This window comes from Hemiscyllium ocellatum, chromosome 32, assembly GCF_020745735.1.
Source record: "Hemiscyllium ocellatum isolate sHemOce1 chromosome 32, sHemOce1.pat.X.cur, whole genome shotgun sequence".
In the NCBI taxonomy this organism is placed as follows: Eukaryota; Metazoa; Chordata; class Chondrichthyes; order Orectolobiformes; family Hemiscylliidae; genus Hemiscyllium; species Hemiscyllium ocellatum.
Window position 1 is genome coordinate 25,843,549 of NC_083432.1, and position 14,341 is coordinate 25,857,889.

Genomic DNA, 14,341 nt, shown 5'->3' on the forward strand with positions numbered 1-14,341 from the left:
GTAGGGGATAATAGGAAAAAGGCATTGGTTGTGTATCTCCTCTCTTGTTTAATTAGTTCAAAACAATAATTGTTTGTTGGCATTCAAAATGTTCCTTTGAAGTTGCACCAGTGATTTTTTTTTAAATTCCTTTCCAATACTGCTGAACGCCATTGTAAATTTAAACTTGAAAACTTAAACTTGAAAACAGACTCTCAGGACAAAGTTGATGTAATCAAGAGTCACCGGGGGGTGAAAGTGTTATTCAACCCAATTGTAATAAACATTGAACTTGATTTTAGGTTTGTACAACTCAATTTCAAATTGGTGTTCTGTTCAGTTTCTAAATAATCATCATAAAGTCTGTCAGATCTAGAGCCATATGGAGTGTAATATAATTAGGATACACCAGCCAAAGCCTTAATGCCCAATAAATAGAAAAAGATCTGGGTCCTTAATGTAAATCTGAACAGAGAGCTAGATCCAAGCAAATAATTAGAGGATCTTATTAGGAATACTGAGAAGTTCTAATTCCACCTTTGTAGAGTTTTTAAAAATGCAATTTTATTAGGATTTCCTTAAGAAATATAATTTAGGAAAAAAATAGCTTCCTATAGCATTGTACAATTTTTTTTTAAATATACAACAAAAATTCATTTTCAAGATTAAGGAAAACAACGTTTATAAAGGTACTTGACTGTTGAATATTTCAGGTATAAGTTACATTTGTTGTAATTACAAAATGCTGAGTGCAAATTTAAATGTTAAATCTGAGATTCAGATCTTGCAAAGCTTTAGATTTAATGGTTTACAGAAATGACTGCTGTGAAAGTGTAGAATAGTTTAGAATGCATTTTGAAGTGTTGAGAAATTGTGCAAGATTGTGGTTAGTTAGGTGGCTGGGCAAAAAAGGCATCAAAATATCTGCAACCAGGAGGTGATGTCTCTGTCCTGTTCATTTATAATATTAAGAAAAAGTCATTAAACTGCATAATTATGCCTCACATTGTTCTTTCAGGGAAGATATGAACTGGGGTAGCAATTTCCTTATATCAAATGAACATTAAAGTCATACAGTCCAACCAGAATGTTAGCTGATCTTGCTTCAGCTAGTCATCGGATTCTTAATGGATCTGCTTCCATCGAGATGGTATTTTTAGTCAAAACTTCTTAAATGTCCGTAGAAAGCGTTTTATTTATAGAACGTAGGATCTTGAGTTTGTGGTACATTTTGGGATAATGTGGTTTGTGCGCAGTTTTCTGAAATATGCTTTTGCTTTTATTAAGTTACTGCATTTAGTCGCATTAAAAGCAAGTCAGCATAATTCAACCATCAATAACTTATGTCATACAATACATGAATTTTTAAGTTGACAGATTTTCCTTCACTGCTGATTGATTACTGACAGCAATGTTGGGTAGGTTTCTTTGCCTAGAGGCAACTCAAGTAACCATTCTCTTAAAGTAAGTAGCTAAGCAGCCATTGAGTCAATCTCATCTAACACCACATCTTCCCTCATCCAAAATATACATCCACTTCCAGCAAGTATAACTGGATAGAGATTAAATGGGAAATAGTTCCATTTTCACAACCCAAGTCAAATCCAGAAAAGGAAATTTTGCACTAGAAGAATTCTATAAAGTTACTTAATGTAACTGTTTTAGAAAAATATTATTTAATGAAATTGGGGAAGGGAGTTGCTGGTAAGGGCAGCATTCGTTGCTGTCCCTAATGCCGTTAAACCAAGTGACTAGGCTAGGCGATTTCAGAGGACAATTAGGAGTCAGTTGTAGTGGATCTACAGTCACATATTATGCCAGCCAGGAAAAGATGGAAGATTTCCTTCCACAAAGGACAGTGAACAACATGATTTTTTTTGTGACAAGTCATGATTGTTTAATGGTCACCATAATGGAAACTCTTTCTAAATTCAAATTTAAAAAATGGAATCAAAATTACTTAAAATTGGCCTTTGGATAAACTGTCCAGTTACACTGTCATTTTACTTAGGTTAAAACCACCTAGTTTATGTTGCCATCAAAAAGTAAACAAAATTAGCTACCTACTGATAGTTGTTCAGTGTTACACTTCACTGCCCACCAGGTTCCACAAATCCAAACATTTTTCTTTTGTGAGGTTGTTTTGATTCTTCCATGAGGTTATTTTACACAAGATGCAAAGATGCAAGGCCTTACCAAAGACAATTATCTGAGGACGTCACTAGATGAAACCTCGTCCTAAACAAAATGCTGCAAATGGTACATATATATAAACAATCAGCTTGAATGCACTGAGAGAGAAAATCTGAGCATAAAATCCAAATTTTATTCAGTTTATCAACTGTCGGCCAAGTGCAGAATTGGGCGACTGCAGGACAATTATTGAAAACTTAAAACATTTTCAATTCAAAAGGAGGCCCCTTTGTTCAAATACCCTTAAATATTTGCTCAAAGTATACCTGTATTTAAAACTATTCACAAATGTAGGAATAGTTTTCTTTGTTAAATACTGAGTAGGAAGTACATTAGAGTGCAGTTGACAAAAAAAAAACCAGACTCCCTGTCATGTTGTCAGTTGACTTGAGTACATACTACTTTGAGATTTAACTGAATTGAAGTAGTTCAGTGTCTGCAAATAGACATTATTTGTTCAACTTTATAAGTGATTTAATACCATGTCACTGAAATATGTAGGCAACAGGACTGAATTTACGGTGTAGGTTTGCTCGCTGAGCTGTAGGTTTGATATCCAGACGTTTCATTACCTGGCAAGGTAACATCATCAGTGGTGACCTCCAAGTGAGGCGAAGCTATTGTCTCCTGATTTTTATGTATATCTTTCTCCTGGGTGAGGTTCCTGGGATTTGTGGTGATGTCATTTCCTGTTCGTTTTCTGAGGGGTTGATAGATCTACATGCCATCAATGCATTTGTTTATGGCGTTGTGGTTGGAGTGCCAGGCCTCTAGGAATTCCCTGGCATGCCTTTGCTTAGCCTGTCCCAGGATAGATGTGTTGTCCCAGTCAATGGTGGCTTTTTTCATCTGTGCGTAGGACTATGAGGGAGAGAAGGTAGTGTCTTTTTGTGGCTAGCTGGTGTTCGTGTATCCTGGTGGCTAACTTTCTGCCTGTTTGTCCTATGTAGTGTTTGTGGTAGTTCTTGCAGATGACGTTGGTTTTGTCCATAGGATATACCGGGTCTTTTAAGTTTGTTAGTTTTTGTTTGAGTGTTGGTGGGTTTGTGTGCTACTAGGATTCCGAGGGGTCTTAGTAGTCTGGCCGTCATTTCTGAAACTTCTTTGATGTAGGGTAAGGTGGTTAGGGTTTCTGGCTGTGTTTGGTCTGCTTGTCGTGGTTTGTTCTGGAGGAATCTGCGCACTGTATCTTTTGAGTATCCGTTTTTCTTGAATACATTGTATAGGTGGTTCTCTGTTTTGCATAGTTTGTCTGTGCTGCAGTGTGTAGTGGTTCGTTGGAATAGTGTTCTGAACAGTTGCTGGTGTAGCTAAGTATTTGGTTAGTGTTTGTCGGTTTTCTGTATACGCAGGTTTGTAGTTCTCTGTTGTCCTTTCTTTCGACTGTGACATCCAGGAATGCGAGTTTGTCAATTTCTTCCTCCTTGGTGAACTTTATGCCTGTGAGGGTGTTGTTGATTATGTTAAATGTCTCTTCTATCTTGTTTCGTTTTGTGATGACAAATGTGTCATCTACATAGCGGATCCAGCTTTTTGGATTGATGGTTGGTAGGGCTGTTTGTTCTAGTCTTTGCATTACCGCTTCTGCTATGAATCCTGATAGCGGAGATCCCATGGGTAGGTTGTTGGTTTGTTTGTAGACTATGTTGTTGAAAGTGAAGTGGGTGGTGAGGCACAGGTCCACTAGCTTCATGATGTTTTCGTTGGTAATGTTATTGATGGTGGTTGGTGTGTGTGTGAGAGATGGTCTCTTCTAAAAGTGTGGTAAGTGTTTCCTTTGCCAGGTCAATGTTGATGGAGGTGAACAGTGTTGTTACGTTGAATGAGATCATTGCTTCGTCTTCCTCTATTTTGGTGTTTTTGATGATTTTTAGGAATTCCTGGGTGGAGTGGATGGAGTGCTGTGACTCTTCTACTAGGTATTTCAGTCTTGCGTGTAGTTCTTTGGCCAGTCTGTAAGTTGGTGTTCCAGGTAGTGCGACAATAGGTCTGAGGGGGGACTCCTGGTTTATGGATTTTTGGTAGTCCATGGAATCATGGGGTGTTGGTCCCGTCAGGTTTCATTTTCTGTAATTCTGTCTTGTTTAATTGTCTGAAATTGTGTAATTTTCTTAGGAGATATGTAATTTTGTTTCCTAGTTGTGGGGTCAGGTCTAGCGCCACATGTTGGTAGGTGTTGGTGTCTGCAAATAGTGCATTGGCTTTCTCTATGTAGTCCCTTCTGTTCAGAATGACTGTGAGCCGACCTTTGTCTGCAGGTAATATAATGGTGTTTTTGTCTTTTTTGAGGTTTTCTAGAGCTTTCTTTTCTTGTGTGTTCGGTTTGTTTCCTTCCCTCTTTTGGCTCAGAGTAGGTGCAACTGTCTGTCTGACCGTTTGCTGTGTTTCTTCCGTGAGATTATTGTCCTTCAATGTGGTTTCTAATGCCACCAGGAAATCCTTCAGGTCAGCGTCTCGGTAATTGAAATTTAATCCTTTTGACTAGTACCGCTTTTTGGGTCTGATAAATTCTTTATCCATGCCCCTGTGTTATCGGGTTTTGTCTTTTTTTGTGAGTTTGTCAAGTTTTTTCTTCAGGTCCCGATTTTTATTTATCTGTGTTTGTGGCTCGTTCTACCGCTTCTGTCCATTCTTGATTTGTTGCTTGTTTGAATAACGGTTTTTGGCGCGCAATTTCCTGTTTGTATTTTCGGAGTCTGTGCGGCCGGAATGCTCTGAGAACTAATCAATGACACCCACCACAGACTCCGAAAATACAAACAGGAAATTGCGCGCCAAAAACCGTTATTCAAACAAGCAACAAATCAAGAATGGACAGGCGCGGTAGAACGAGCCATAAACACCAAACAGCGACAAACACAGATAAAGAAAAATCGGGACCTAAAGAAAAAAACTTGACAAACTCACAAAAAAAAGACAAAACCGATAACAGGGGCATGGATAAAGAATTTATCAGACCGGACCCTATCGGACACAGAAAAAGCGGTACTAGTCAAAAGGATTAAATTTCAATTACCGAGACGCTGACCTGAAGGATTTCCTAGCGGCATTAGAAACCACATTGAGGGACAACAATCTCACGGAAGAAACACAACAAACGATCAGACAGACAGTTGCACCTACTCTGAGTGAAAGAGGGAAGGAAACAAACCGAACACACAAGAAAAGAAAGCTCTAGAAAACCTCAAAAAAGACAAAAACACCGTTATATTACCTGCAGACAAAGGTCGGCTCACAGTTATTCTGAACAGAAGGGACTACATAGAGAAAGCCAATGCACCACTCGCAGACACCAACACCTACCAAAAGGTGGCACTAGACCCGACCCCACAACTAGGAAACAAAATTACATATCTCCTAAGAAAATTACACAATTCCGGATAATTAAACAAGTCAGAATTCCAGAAAATGAAACCCAATGGGACCAACACCCCACGATTCTATGGACTACCAAAAATCCATAAACCAGGAACCCCCCCCTCAGACCTATAGTCGCACTACCTGGAACACCAACTTACAGACTGGCCAAAGAACTACACGCAAGACTGAAATACCTAGTAGAAGAGTCACAGCACTCCATCCACTCCACCCAGGAATTCCTAAAAATCATCAAAAGCACCAAAATAGAGGAAGACGAAGCAATGATCTCATTCGACGTAACAACACTGTTCACCTCCATCAACATCGACCTGGCAAAGGAAACACTAACCACACTTTTAGAAGAGACCATCACACACAGACCAACCACCATCAATCACACTACCAACAAAAACATCACGAAGCTAATGGACCTGTGCCTCACCACCCACTTCACTTTCAACAACATAGTCTACAAACAAACCAACGGCACACACATTGGATCTCCGCTATCAGGATTCATAGCAGAAGCGGTAATGCAAAGACTAGAACAAACAGCCCTACCAACCATCAAACCAAAAATCTGGGTCTGCTATGTAGACGGTACATTAGTCATCACAAAACGAAACAAGATAGAAGAGACATTTAACATCATCAACAGCACCCTCACAGGCATAAAGTTCACCAAAGAGGAAGAAACGACAAACTCGCATTCCTGGGTGTCACAGTCGAAAGAAAGGACAACAGAACTACAAACCTGCGTATACAGAAAACCGACAAACACTAACCAAATACTTAACTACACCAGCAACCATTCCAACACCCACAAATGAAGCTGTATCAGAACACTATTCCAACGAGCCACTACACACTGCAGCACAGATGAACTACGCAAAATAGAGAACCACCTATACAATGTATTCAAGAAGAACGGATACTCAAAAAATACAGTGCGCAGATTCCTCTAGAACAAACCATGACAAGCAGACCAAACACAGCCAGAAAGCCTAACCACCTTACCATACATCAAAGTAGTTTCAGAAAAGGCAGCCAGACTACTAAGACCCCTCGGAATCCTAGTAGCACACAAACCCACCAACACTCTCAAACCAAAACTAAAACTTAAATGATCCAGTACAACCCATGGACAAAACCAACATCATCTACAAAATTCCATGCAAGGACTGCCACAAACATGCCGAAAGTTAGCCACCAGGATACACGAACACCAGCTAGCCACAAAAAGACACTACCTTCTCTCCCTCGTAGCCCTACACACGGATGAAAAAAGCCACCATTGACTGGGACAACATGTCTATCCCTAAGACAGGCTAAGCAAAGGCATGCCAGAGAATTCCTAGAGGCCTGGCACTCCAACCACAACGCCATAAACAAACACACAGATCTAGATACCATCTATCAACCCCTCAGAAAACAAACAGAAAATGACATCACCACAAACCCCAGGATCCCCATCCAGGAGAAAGATATAAATAGAAAGTAGGAGACAACAGCTTCGCTTCACTTGGAGGTCACCACTGATAATGTTACCTAGCCAGGTAACGAAATGTCTGGTTATGAAACCTACAGCTCAGCAAGCAAACCTACACTCTAAATCTCAACCGGAGCTATAAACCTTCACAAACCTTGCAACAGGACTGAATAATTAACAAAACGTACCTCATGGCAGATGGATGAGGTGTACCAGGAATCAGACAAACAGCATTTGGCTTCATTCCCAGTAGTAAATTCAGAGTGAAAATACAATTGCTTTCAAGCACAAGGTGGGGATGTTGGAATATATGCTACAAAACTAGAACAAAAAGTTGATTGAAAAATATGACAGACATTCTTCCTGTTTCATACAGCCAATACTGTAATGACCGAAGTTATGCTTTTACATGTTTATATTTACAGTTTTGTAATGTTTTGATGCTTTTATATTCAATGCAGTGGTGTGCAGGACTAAGGTACAATATGTGGATATTTATAGAGAATGCCTGTATTAGTTAGGTACCAGACTGATTTTTAAAAAGTGAAATTTTGTTCAAGTATTGCATTATATATTTCCTAAATTGTTAATTTTGACACTTTGAATATTGCAGAGCCTTGGAAAAGGAGGCTGAAATGTTATTTCATTCCAAAGAGCTAATGGTTCCTTAAAATATGACCAAGACAACCACGGTTCTAATTTTACAACCATGTTATGGAGCAGTTCCAGTAAAGCACCAACATAAATACTCTAATACTGGTTTATGCACTGCATTCCATGAGTGGATTCATGGGAACTCTGAAGCCCTTAAGCAGAGTTGTACTTAAGAAATACAAAATGTTACTAGTTCACTGACACTCACTGGGTGGAAGTTTCAACATGAAAAAATGTCAGATACATTTTACAGGCACTGCTGTACAGGTACAAAAACGCTTATGTCTATATGCATTGCAATTTGGTGCTTCTGTTCTATTTGGGACCACATTTGTACCAGAGCCAATAAAGTTATGTAAAAGTCTCCTATAGAGATTCTTGCATTGGAAAGAGACCATAACAAAGTTGATTTGTATTCTATTTTATAACTGCTCTTTTCTAGAATGGCGTAGAACTGGGAGAAATGGATGCAGGGATTCTCCCAAGTTATATTACTTGCGACAGATGTAATTCAAAATAATATTAACCACAAAATAGCAAGAGTCTGTGTGTGTTCCATCAAATTGGGCAGTTTCACTGCCATTTGTCAGAATGAATATTTGTTATCATTGTTGGACCAAGTAAAAACAATTTTGAGACAAGTCATTCAATATACCAAGTGTAGGTTTCTTAGACTAAATGTTAAGCAAATTTCTTGAGAAAACAAGTTTCTTAATTCTTCATGGAAATCTTCACACTATTTAGATTTTTGGGGGGGGGGGAGGGGGTAATTGGAGTGGAAGAGAAAAGAAAGTTGTGTGCAAAACAAATTAAAATCAACAATCAATGACCAATAAGCATTCAAAAACACCACCGTATTGAGCTTCAGGTTTTATGAATATTTATTAAAGACAGGAAAGTTTACAATGATTAGATATTTTCAAACCATTAAAATCTTCCATCACCATGGTAACAAATCTTTTTACATGCATTTATTTCCAAAGCTTCTTGATAGACATGTTCTTTTCACTGTCCTTTTGCATAACCTGCAATTAAGGAAAAGATTAGCAAATGAACAGGGTAGATAATCATTGAACAGTAGAGTGTAACAGCATGATCAACAAAGCAACCTTTATTAAATTAATCTTCATTGATGCTCATGTGTTCTGAAAGCAGATTCAAACAACTTTTATTATTGGTAAATGTACAGGTTGACAACTATGGTCATGGGTAAAAAATGAGGTCTGCAGATGCTGGAGATCACAGTTGAAAATGCGTTGCTGGTTAAAGCACAGCAGGTCAGGCAGCATCCAAGGAATAGGAAATTTGACGTTTCGGGCATAAGCCCTTCATCAGGAAGGGCTTATGCCTGAAACGTCGAATTTCCTATTCCTTGGATGCTGCCTGACCTGCTGTGCTTTAACCAGCAACGCATTTTCAACTATGGTCATGGATCAGTTTTGCTGATCACATAGAAGCCTTCCTTTCTCAAAATTAGAAAATAATGCAATTGTATATCAGCAAAAACACAAAGTATAAGGATTCTCTTTGACAGCTTTGTTTTTAATTTCTGCTGCACAAGTGGCAGAGTGAAAAAATTAAAAGGGAGGAAGAAAACAAAATTCCCTTAAAACACCTGATAGAATTTGCCAGCAAAACAAGAAATGTAGAGTTTGTTGTTCAGATTGAAGGCTGAAATTATCCATCACAGGAGCAGTGCTGTTCAAGTATATGTGGGTGAATGAAAGATGAGAGAGAGACAAGACTGTTTAAAAGTGCAGGACTAAATAACCATATAAAAATGGCCAACATTTTGGATCTTATAAATAGGATTATAAGAGCACAAGAGTAAAGAACTTAAAACATTTGTACAAAACACTGGTTAGACCTTGGCTAAAGGATTTTTAAATGGGCCGTGAGTAGATAAAAAGCATACAGCAGAGATTTGTCATGGATAATAATTCAGGTCAATGATTTAAAATCATTTTCTAATAGGAAGGGTAAGCTGAACTAATAAATATCTTCATCAAAGCCAAACAAAATTTTCAGTAGGACTATGTCTTCTGGTTTAGGAATTACTAGTGAGGTAATTATCAATTTAAACAAGTCACTTGAATGTAACAGCTCAGTATTTCAGAATGCACAAGCAGGGAGTGCCACATGCAAGCGCAGCCCTTCAAAGGTACCACACGTGAAGTCAATTTCAAAAGGGATCACAATGCAATAAACAGGCTATGGGATGTTAAACAGAATATTACGTGAAAGAGCACACGTTAGGATAAAGTTCTTTTTACAAGGAATGTTTCTAGTGCAGAGTACTTTGCCATGAGATCTTGTTGCAAAGTATTGTATTTTTGTTAATGAAACTCCAAAGATTTCTTGAGAGAAATAATTTGCAATGCATTCTTGCTGTTGGTCAGAAAAATTATAGATATTCAATCAGGTCAGATCTGTACAACTTTTAAAATATCATACCTTGGCCACTGCCATTTCAAAGTCTTCTTGTGTGACATGGACTCTTCTTTCCCTTAAGGCATACATGCCAGCTTCTGTACATACACCCTGCAGAATACAAGCATCCCTCAAAAACTATTCCAACAGTTACTGCAGATACGAGGTCACAGTGATGCTGACGTAATACACAATCTGCACAGTACATTGTATTGAAAAAGTTTAATCACTACAGTGGAGCTATAACTGAACATTACTGATCTACCATCCAGTCAGATGTACTAAGTTGCAAATTAACAAGTGTGCAGTGAGTTAAACATTTTAATTTTCACATTAAAACAAATCTCTTAATGAAGAACTTTAAAAGTGGAAATATCTAAATTTATAACACCTTTCTGCTTCTTGACTGGATTAGATTCAAGTCTTAGGAAATACTATTGCTGATTACAATGAATACGATTTACCAATACAGCCAGATTTTAAATGAAAAAAGGTCATGGGCTGGCACTAGTGCACATACCTAGTGCCTAGACAACACCTCACCTTAACTTCTGCACCTGATGCCCCTGGCATCAACTCAGCAATCTTGCGCAGATTGATACCACGTGTTAAGTTCATCTTGCGAGAATGAATCTTCAGAATGTCAAGACGAGCCTAAGGAGGGGGGTCAGGAAGCAAAAACAAGATATCCACTCATCAAAGCAGTTCAAGTGTGTGCATGTTATTGAATATGTGTTGACAATCAGATTGCTTCGCTCAAAGGCCAGTCAATTGTATTAGATTAATATCAAAGCAGAATCTGGATTCACTTGGTTTTGAAGAGAAATATTATCAGTACCCAGCCACGTGGATTTTCGTAAGTCATTGTAAATCAAAGTGCCATGCTTAACTAAAAGCTTGTGTTGTGGCAGCAAAAGAAAAAAAAACTGCTTTAGAAACTAAGAGTAGCACCCTTTTAATTAAATACTTCTAAGCAATAAAAAAAACTATTCAAGTTTCTTTAATTAAGCACAGAGTTCTCATTTCCAGTTATGGTTCATAAAGATGGCTAGAAAATTTAGTTTTATCTTGATGACATTCATCTTTCTAACATTCAGGCACTCAACACAAAAATCAGAAACAGAGTACAATCTCAGGATACCATCTGCAACAAATTAGTAGAGTAGGGCCAAAACAGATGCAGAGTTTCCATTTACAGACACCAATGTTGAATTGTTGGCAAACAGAAAATGCAGATGTCTTTCCAAAGAATGTCACTTTCTGACTAAACACTGATGGTACAAAGCAAGTTTGATTTTCTTTGTGAAATAACAACATCTCAAGAGCATCATTCTGGTCATCCACAGGCATGATACCATTCCAAACTCACCTCTTCGTTTGGAGGAGGGAATTCAATTTTCCGATCAATTCGTCCCGGCCGCAGCAAAGCAGGATCCAGAATGTCAATTCTGTTAGTTGCCATAATTACCTGTGCCAAACATGGAAACAGCTGCAATCAGTGATGTGCAGGACAAATATAATTTAGATTCTGTTCAGGACCCATACAGATTATTTTCATTTTTCTCTGGCCGGACATCAACTACATGTTTATTCTTCTAGCCCTCTGTGCAATCAGAAACTTTGCCTCTCATTGCCAAGATAAATGCCAGGAACTACTATTCAGCTGCGGCTCCTCTGTATGCACAAAGGGATGTACTTCTCCACATAAATAATCATGGCCTGATGCACAGGAGGCAATTTCCAATTAACAAATTCTAGACATTCAATTACTTCTAGCAGTACTGAAGCATTAAGGAAGAGAAGCTCACCTACAGAAAAAGGTTCCAAATATTTTTTCCCTCTCTTCCTTTCCAGCAGTTAAGCAACCATATTTTGGTGCACACTGTTAGTTCGTGCAAACGAGAGAAACACTTAGCAAAGTTAAACCATACCTTAATATTCTTAGTGGCCTCAAATCCATCAAGCTGATTGAGAAGTTCCAACATGGTGCGCTGCACTTCACTGTCACCACCCGAACCTCCTTCCAATCGCGAAGAGCCAATAGAATCAATTTCATCCATGAAAATAATAGATGGAGCATGCTCTCTCGCCATAACAAACAGCTCACGTACCATACGAGCACCTGCAAAATACATTTAAAAATTCTTGTTAAACCATTATATTTTTAAAGTGTGTATCGATCTGAATTACAAATTCCTGTATGCAGGTAGGTGATCAATGTTTCAACAAAATTGCATACATAAACACTGATGATAAATTATTGCTTAAGCCTGCACTGGTTATGTAAAAGTTATTGACAATTCATTGAAGTTTTGTGAACAGCATGTATTATCTTGCCCAATTTCTACCACTACAGAAAAAAGGTGCATTAAATTATTCCACATCTATTCTAAACTAAAATTAACTTCACATTTTAAGAGATCAGAATAGACAGTATTACTCAATGGCTCAGGAGACAATTGCAACACACTCATGGGATCACTTCAAATCAGGGTGGGAGCAAATTGCAACTGAATGAGCTGAAGACTACCAAAAGTTCCAAGAGTCCAAGATGATTTTTCTCCATTTATAATACTTGTTCATTTGCCAGCATACAATTTCTATTGCTGAATTCCAGAACATCTCCTACAATAATAGTTCCTTTGCTCAGCTGTCACACTGGTTGGCACATCTCCAGGGCATTAGTAGGAAGTCTTCTGGAGTGTTTTGATATTTACAAGGAGTCACCAGCATTAGAGATGAGGCGATCTCAGGAAAAATGGTGATATGCAACCACACTGGCATCAGTATCGCCCACGCTTGGGGGGGGGACAAAAGTGGGAAAGAAGATCAGTAATTTTAACTGGTAATCAACATCCAGTGAAACCCACTGAAAATACTGGTGTTAGAATATCAGGTGACTAAATCCGGATTGATGGATATCTTTTCATTCTTTCACTATTGAGTAGCCTATCGTGCAATATCTGGGCAGACATATGAACAACCACTATCTGAAATAGTGACAATGAATGTGAATCTCAACTTGTATCAGTGTAAATCAAACAAGAAAGAAAAAAATGAAAAGGAAATTAAACTACATGTCACTCCCAAACATCTTATACAACCAGAGATCAGCTAACATGTTAGATCTGCACTGAATGATCTGATCTCAGCCAGACCTCAAGAGGATGCAACTAACCTCTACAATCCAACACAGTATGACAGGGGCAGGGTTTGGAACAGGCCAGTCTGAATCCCTATTGAATTACTTTACTGGAAAACGCTAATGTGAATGTTGTTTGTGAGCACAGGATCCAACTTTTGTTTAGAGACACGTGGGCATCGACAGGACACACATCAAAAAAATAGGCAGTTTAATGAGAATCCAGATGACTGCCAACAGAACGATGCCCAGGCATAAATAATTAACTAAATTCAAAGAAAAGAACCACCGAAAAGGAGTTCGGCAGTGGGGATGGGGGGGAAAACAAAGGCTGAGTAAATTCTGTTAGTTACATTATGTACGTATCTTTATTGTTTGGCTGTGGAACTCACCAAAACTCCTTTGATAGCACAATCCAAACCGGCAACCTTTACCATTTAGGAGTGCCAAGGTTAACAGATATATGGATACACCAATACCTGCAAGTTCCTCCCCAAACCCCACAGTATCTTGACTTGCAACTATATAGTTGGTCTTTCACGACCACAAAAGGTTAAAATCCTTGAACTCCCTTCCTGACAGTCCATTGACTGCAATGGCTCAAGTAGGCAGATCACCACTGTCTTGTTAAAAGCAATTAGGAAGGGCATCGAATGCTGGCCTAGACAGCAATGCCTGCAAGCAAACAAAAAATTAAAATTTGAAACAGACAAGTCAAAAGGTTCAGAGTTGAACCCAACACCATGACTTGTTCATTTAACCAAAGTTGACATTATGTGAGAAAGCACATTAGCGATGCCATTCTTCAGAGGAAACATTAAACAGAGGTCTTGAGCACATACCCTCGCCAATGAATTTCTGTACAAGTTCAGAGCCAGAAACGCGGATGAAAGTGCAGTCAGTGTGATGGGCCACAGCTCTTGCTAACAATGTTTTCCCAGTGCCTGGAGGTCCATAAAGCAGCACGCCCTAAAAAAACAGTTAAAAATAGATGAGATCTAATGCCTAGTAAAACCCTGCACGAATGAGCCTTCGATTATTTGGCTTTAACCAGAATGAATTCAGCGGAGTATCTGAAGCTAAACTCAGTCACA

The 14,341-nt window shown here is 38.6% G+C and overlaps 2 protein-coding genes across 2 annotated transcripts in view; one reads left to right on the plus strand and one right to left on the minus strand.

The window, feature by feature from the left end:
• The window catches only part of LOC132830938 (SWI/SNF-related matrix-associated actin-dependent regulator of chromatin subfamily D member 2-like), a 47,134-nt gene extending 39,055 nt beyond the window's left edge, over nt 1-8,079 (plus strand). Inside the window, exon 14 of the mRNA XM_060848901.1 lies at nt 7,635-8,079. The gene's annotated coding sequence lies outside the window, so the exon portion shown is untranslated. The remainder of the gene's footprint in view (nt 1-7,634) is intronic.
• Nucleotides 8,080-8,532: 453 nt separating this feature from the next.
• psmc5 (proteasome 26S subunit, ATPase 5) overlaps nt 8,533-14,341 on the minus strand; it is a 33,787-nt gene continuing 27,978 nt past the window's right edge. Inside the window, exons 8-13 of the mRNA XM_060848902.1 lie at nt 14,090-14,216; nt 12,037-12,227; nt 11,475-11,573; nt 10,649-10,759; nt 10,130-10,216; nt 8,533-8,700 (exon numbers count right to left, since the gene is read on the minus strand). Coding sequence (XP_060704885.1) covers nt 8,647-8,700; nt 10,130-10,216; nt 10,649-10,759; nt 11,475-11,573; nt 12,037-12,227; nt 14,090-14,216 — 669 coding nt within the window. The 3' untranslated portion in view covers nt 8,533-8,646. The remainder of the gene's footprint in view (nt 8,701-10,129; nt 10,217-10,648; nt 10,760-11,474; nt 11,574-12,036; nt 12,228-14,089; nt 14,217-14,341) is intronic.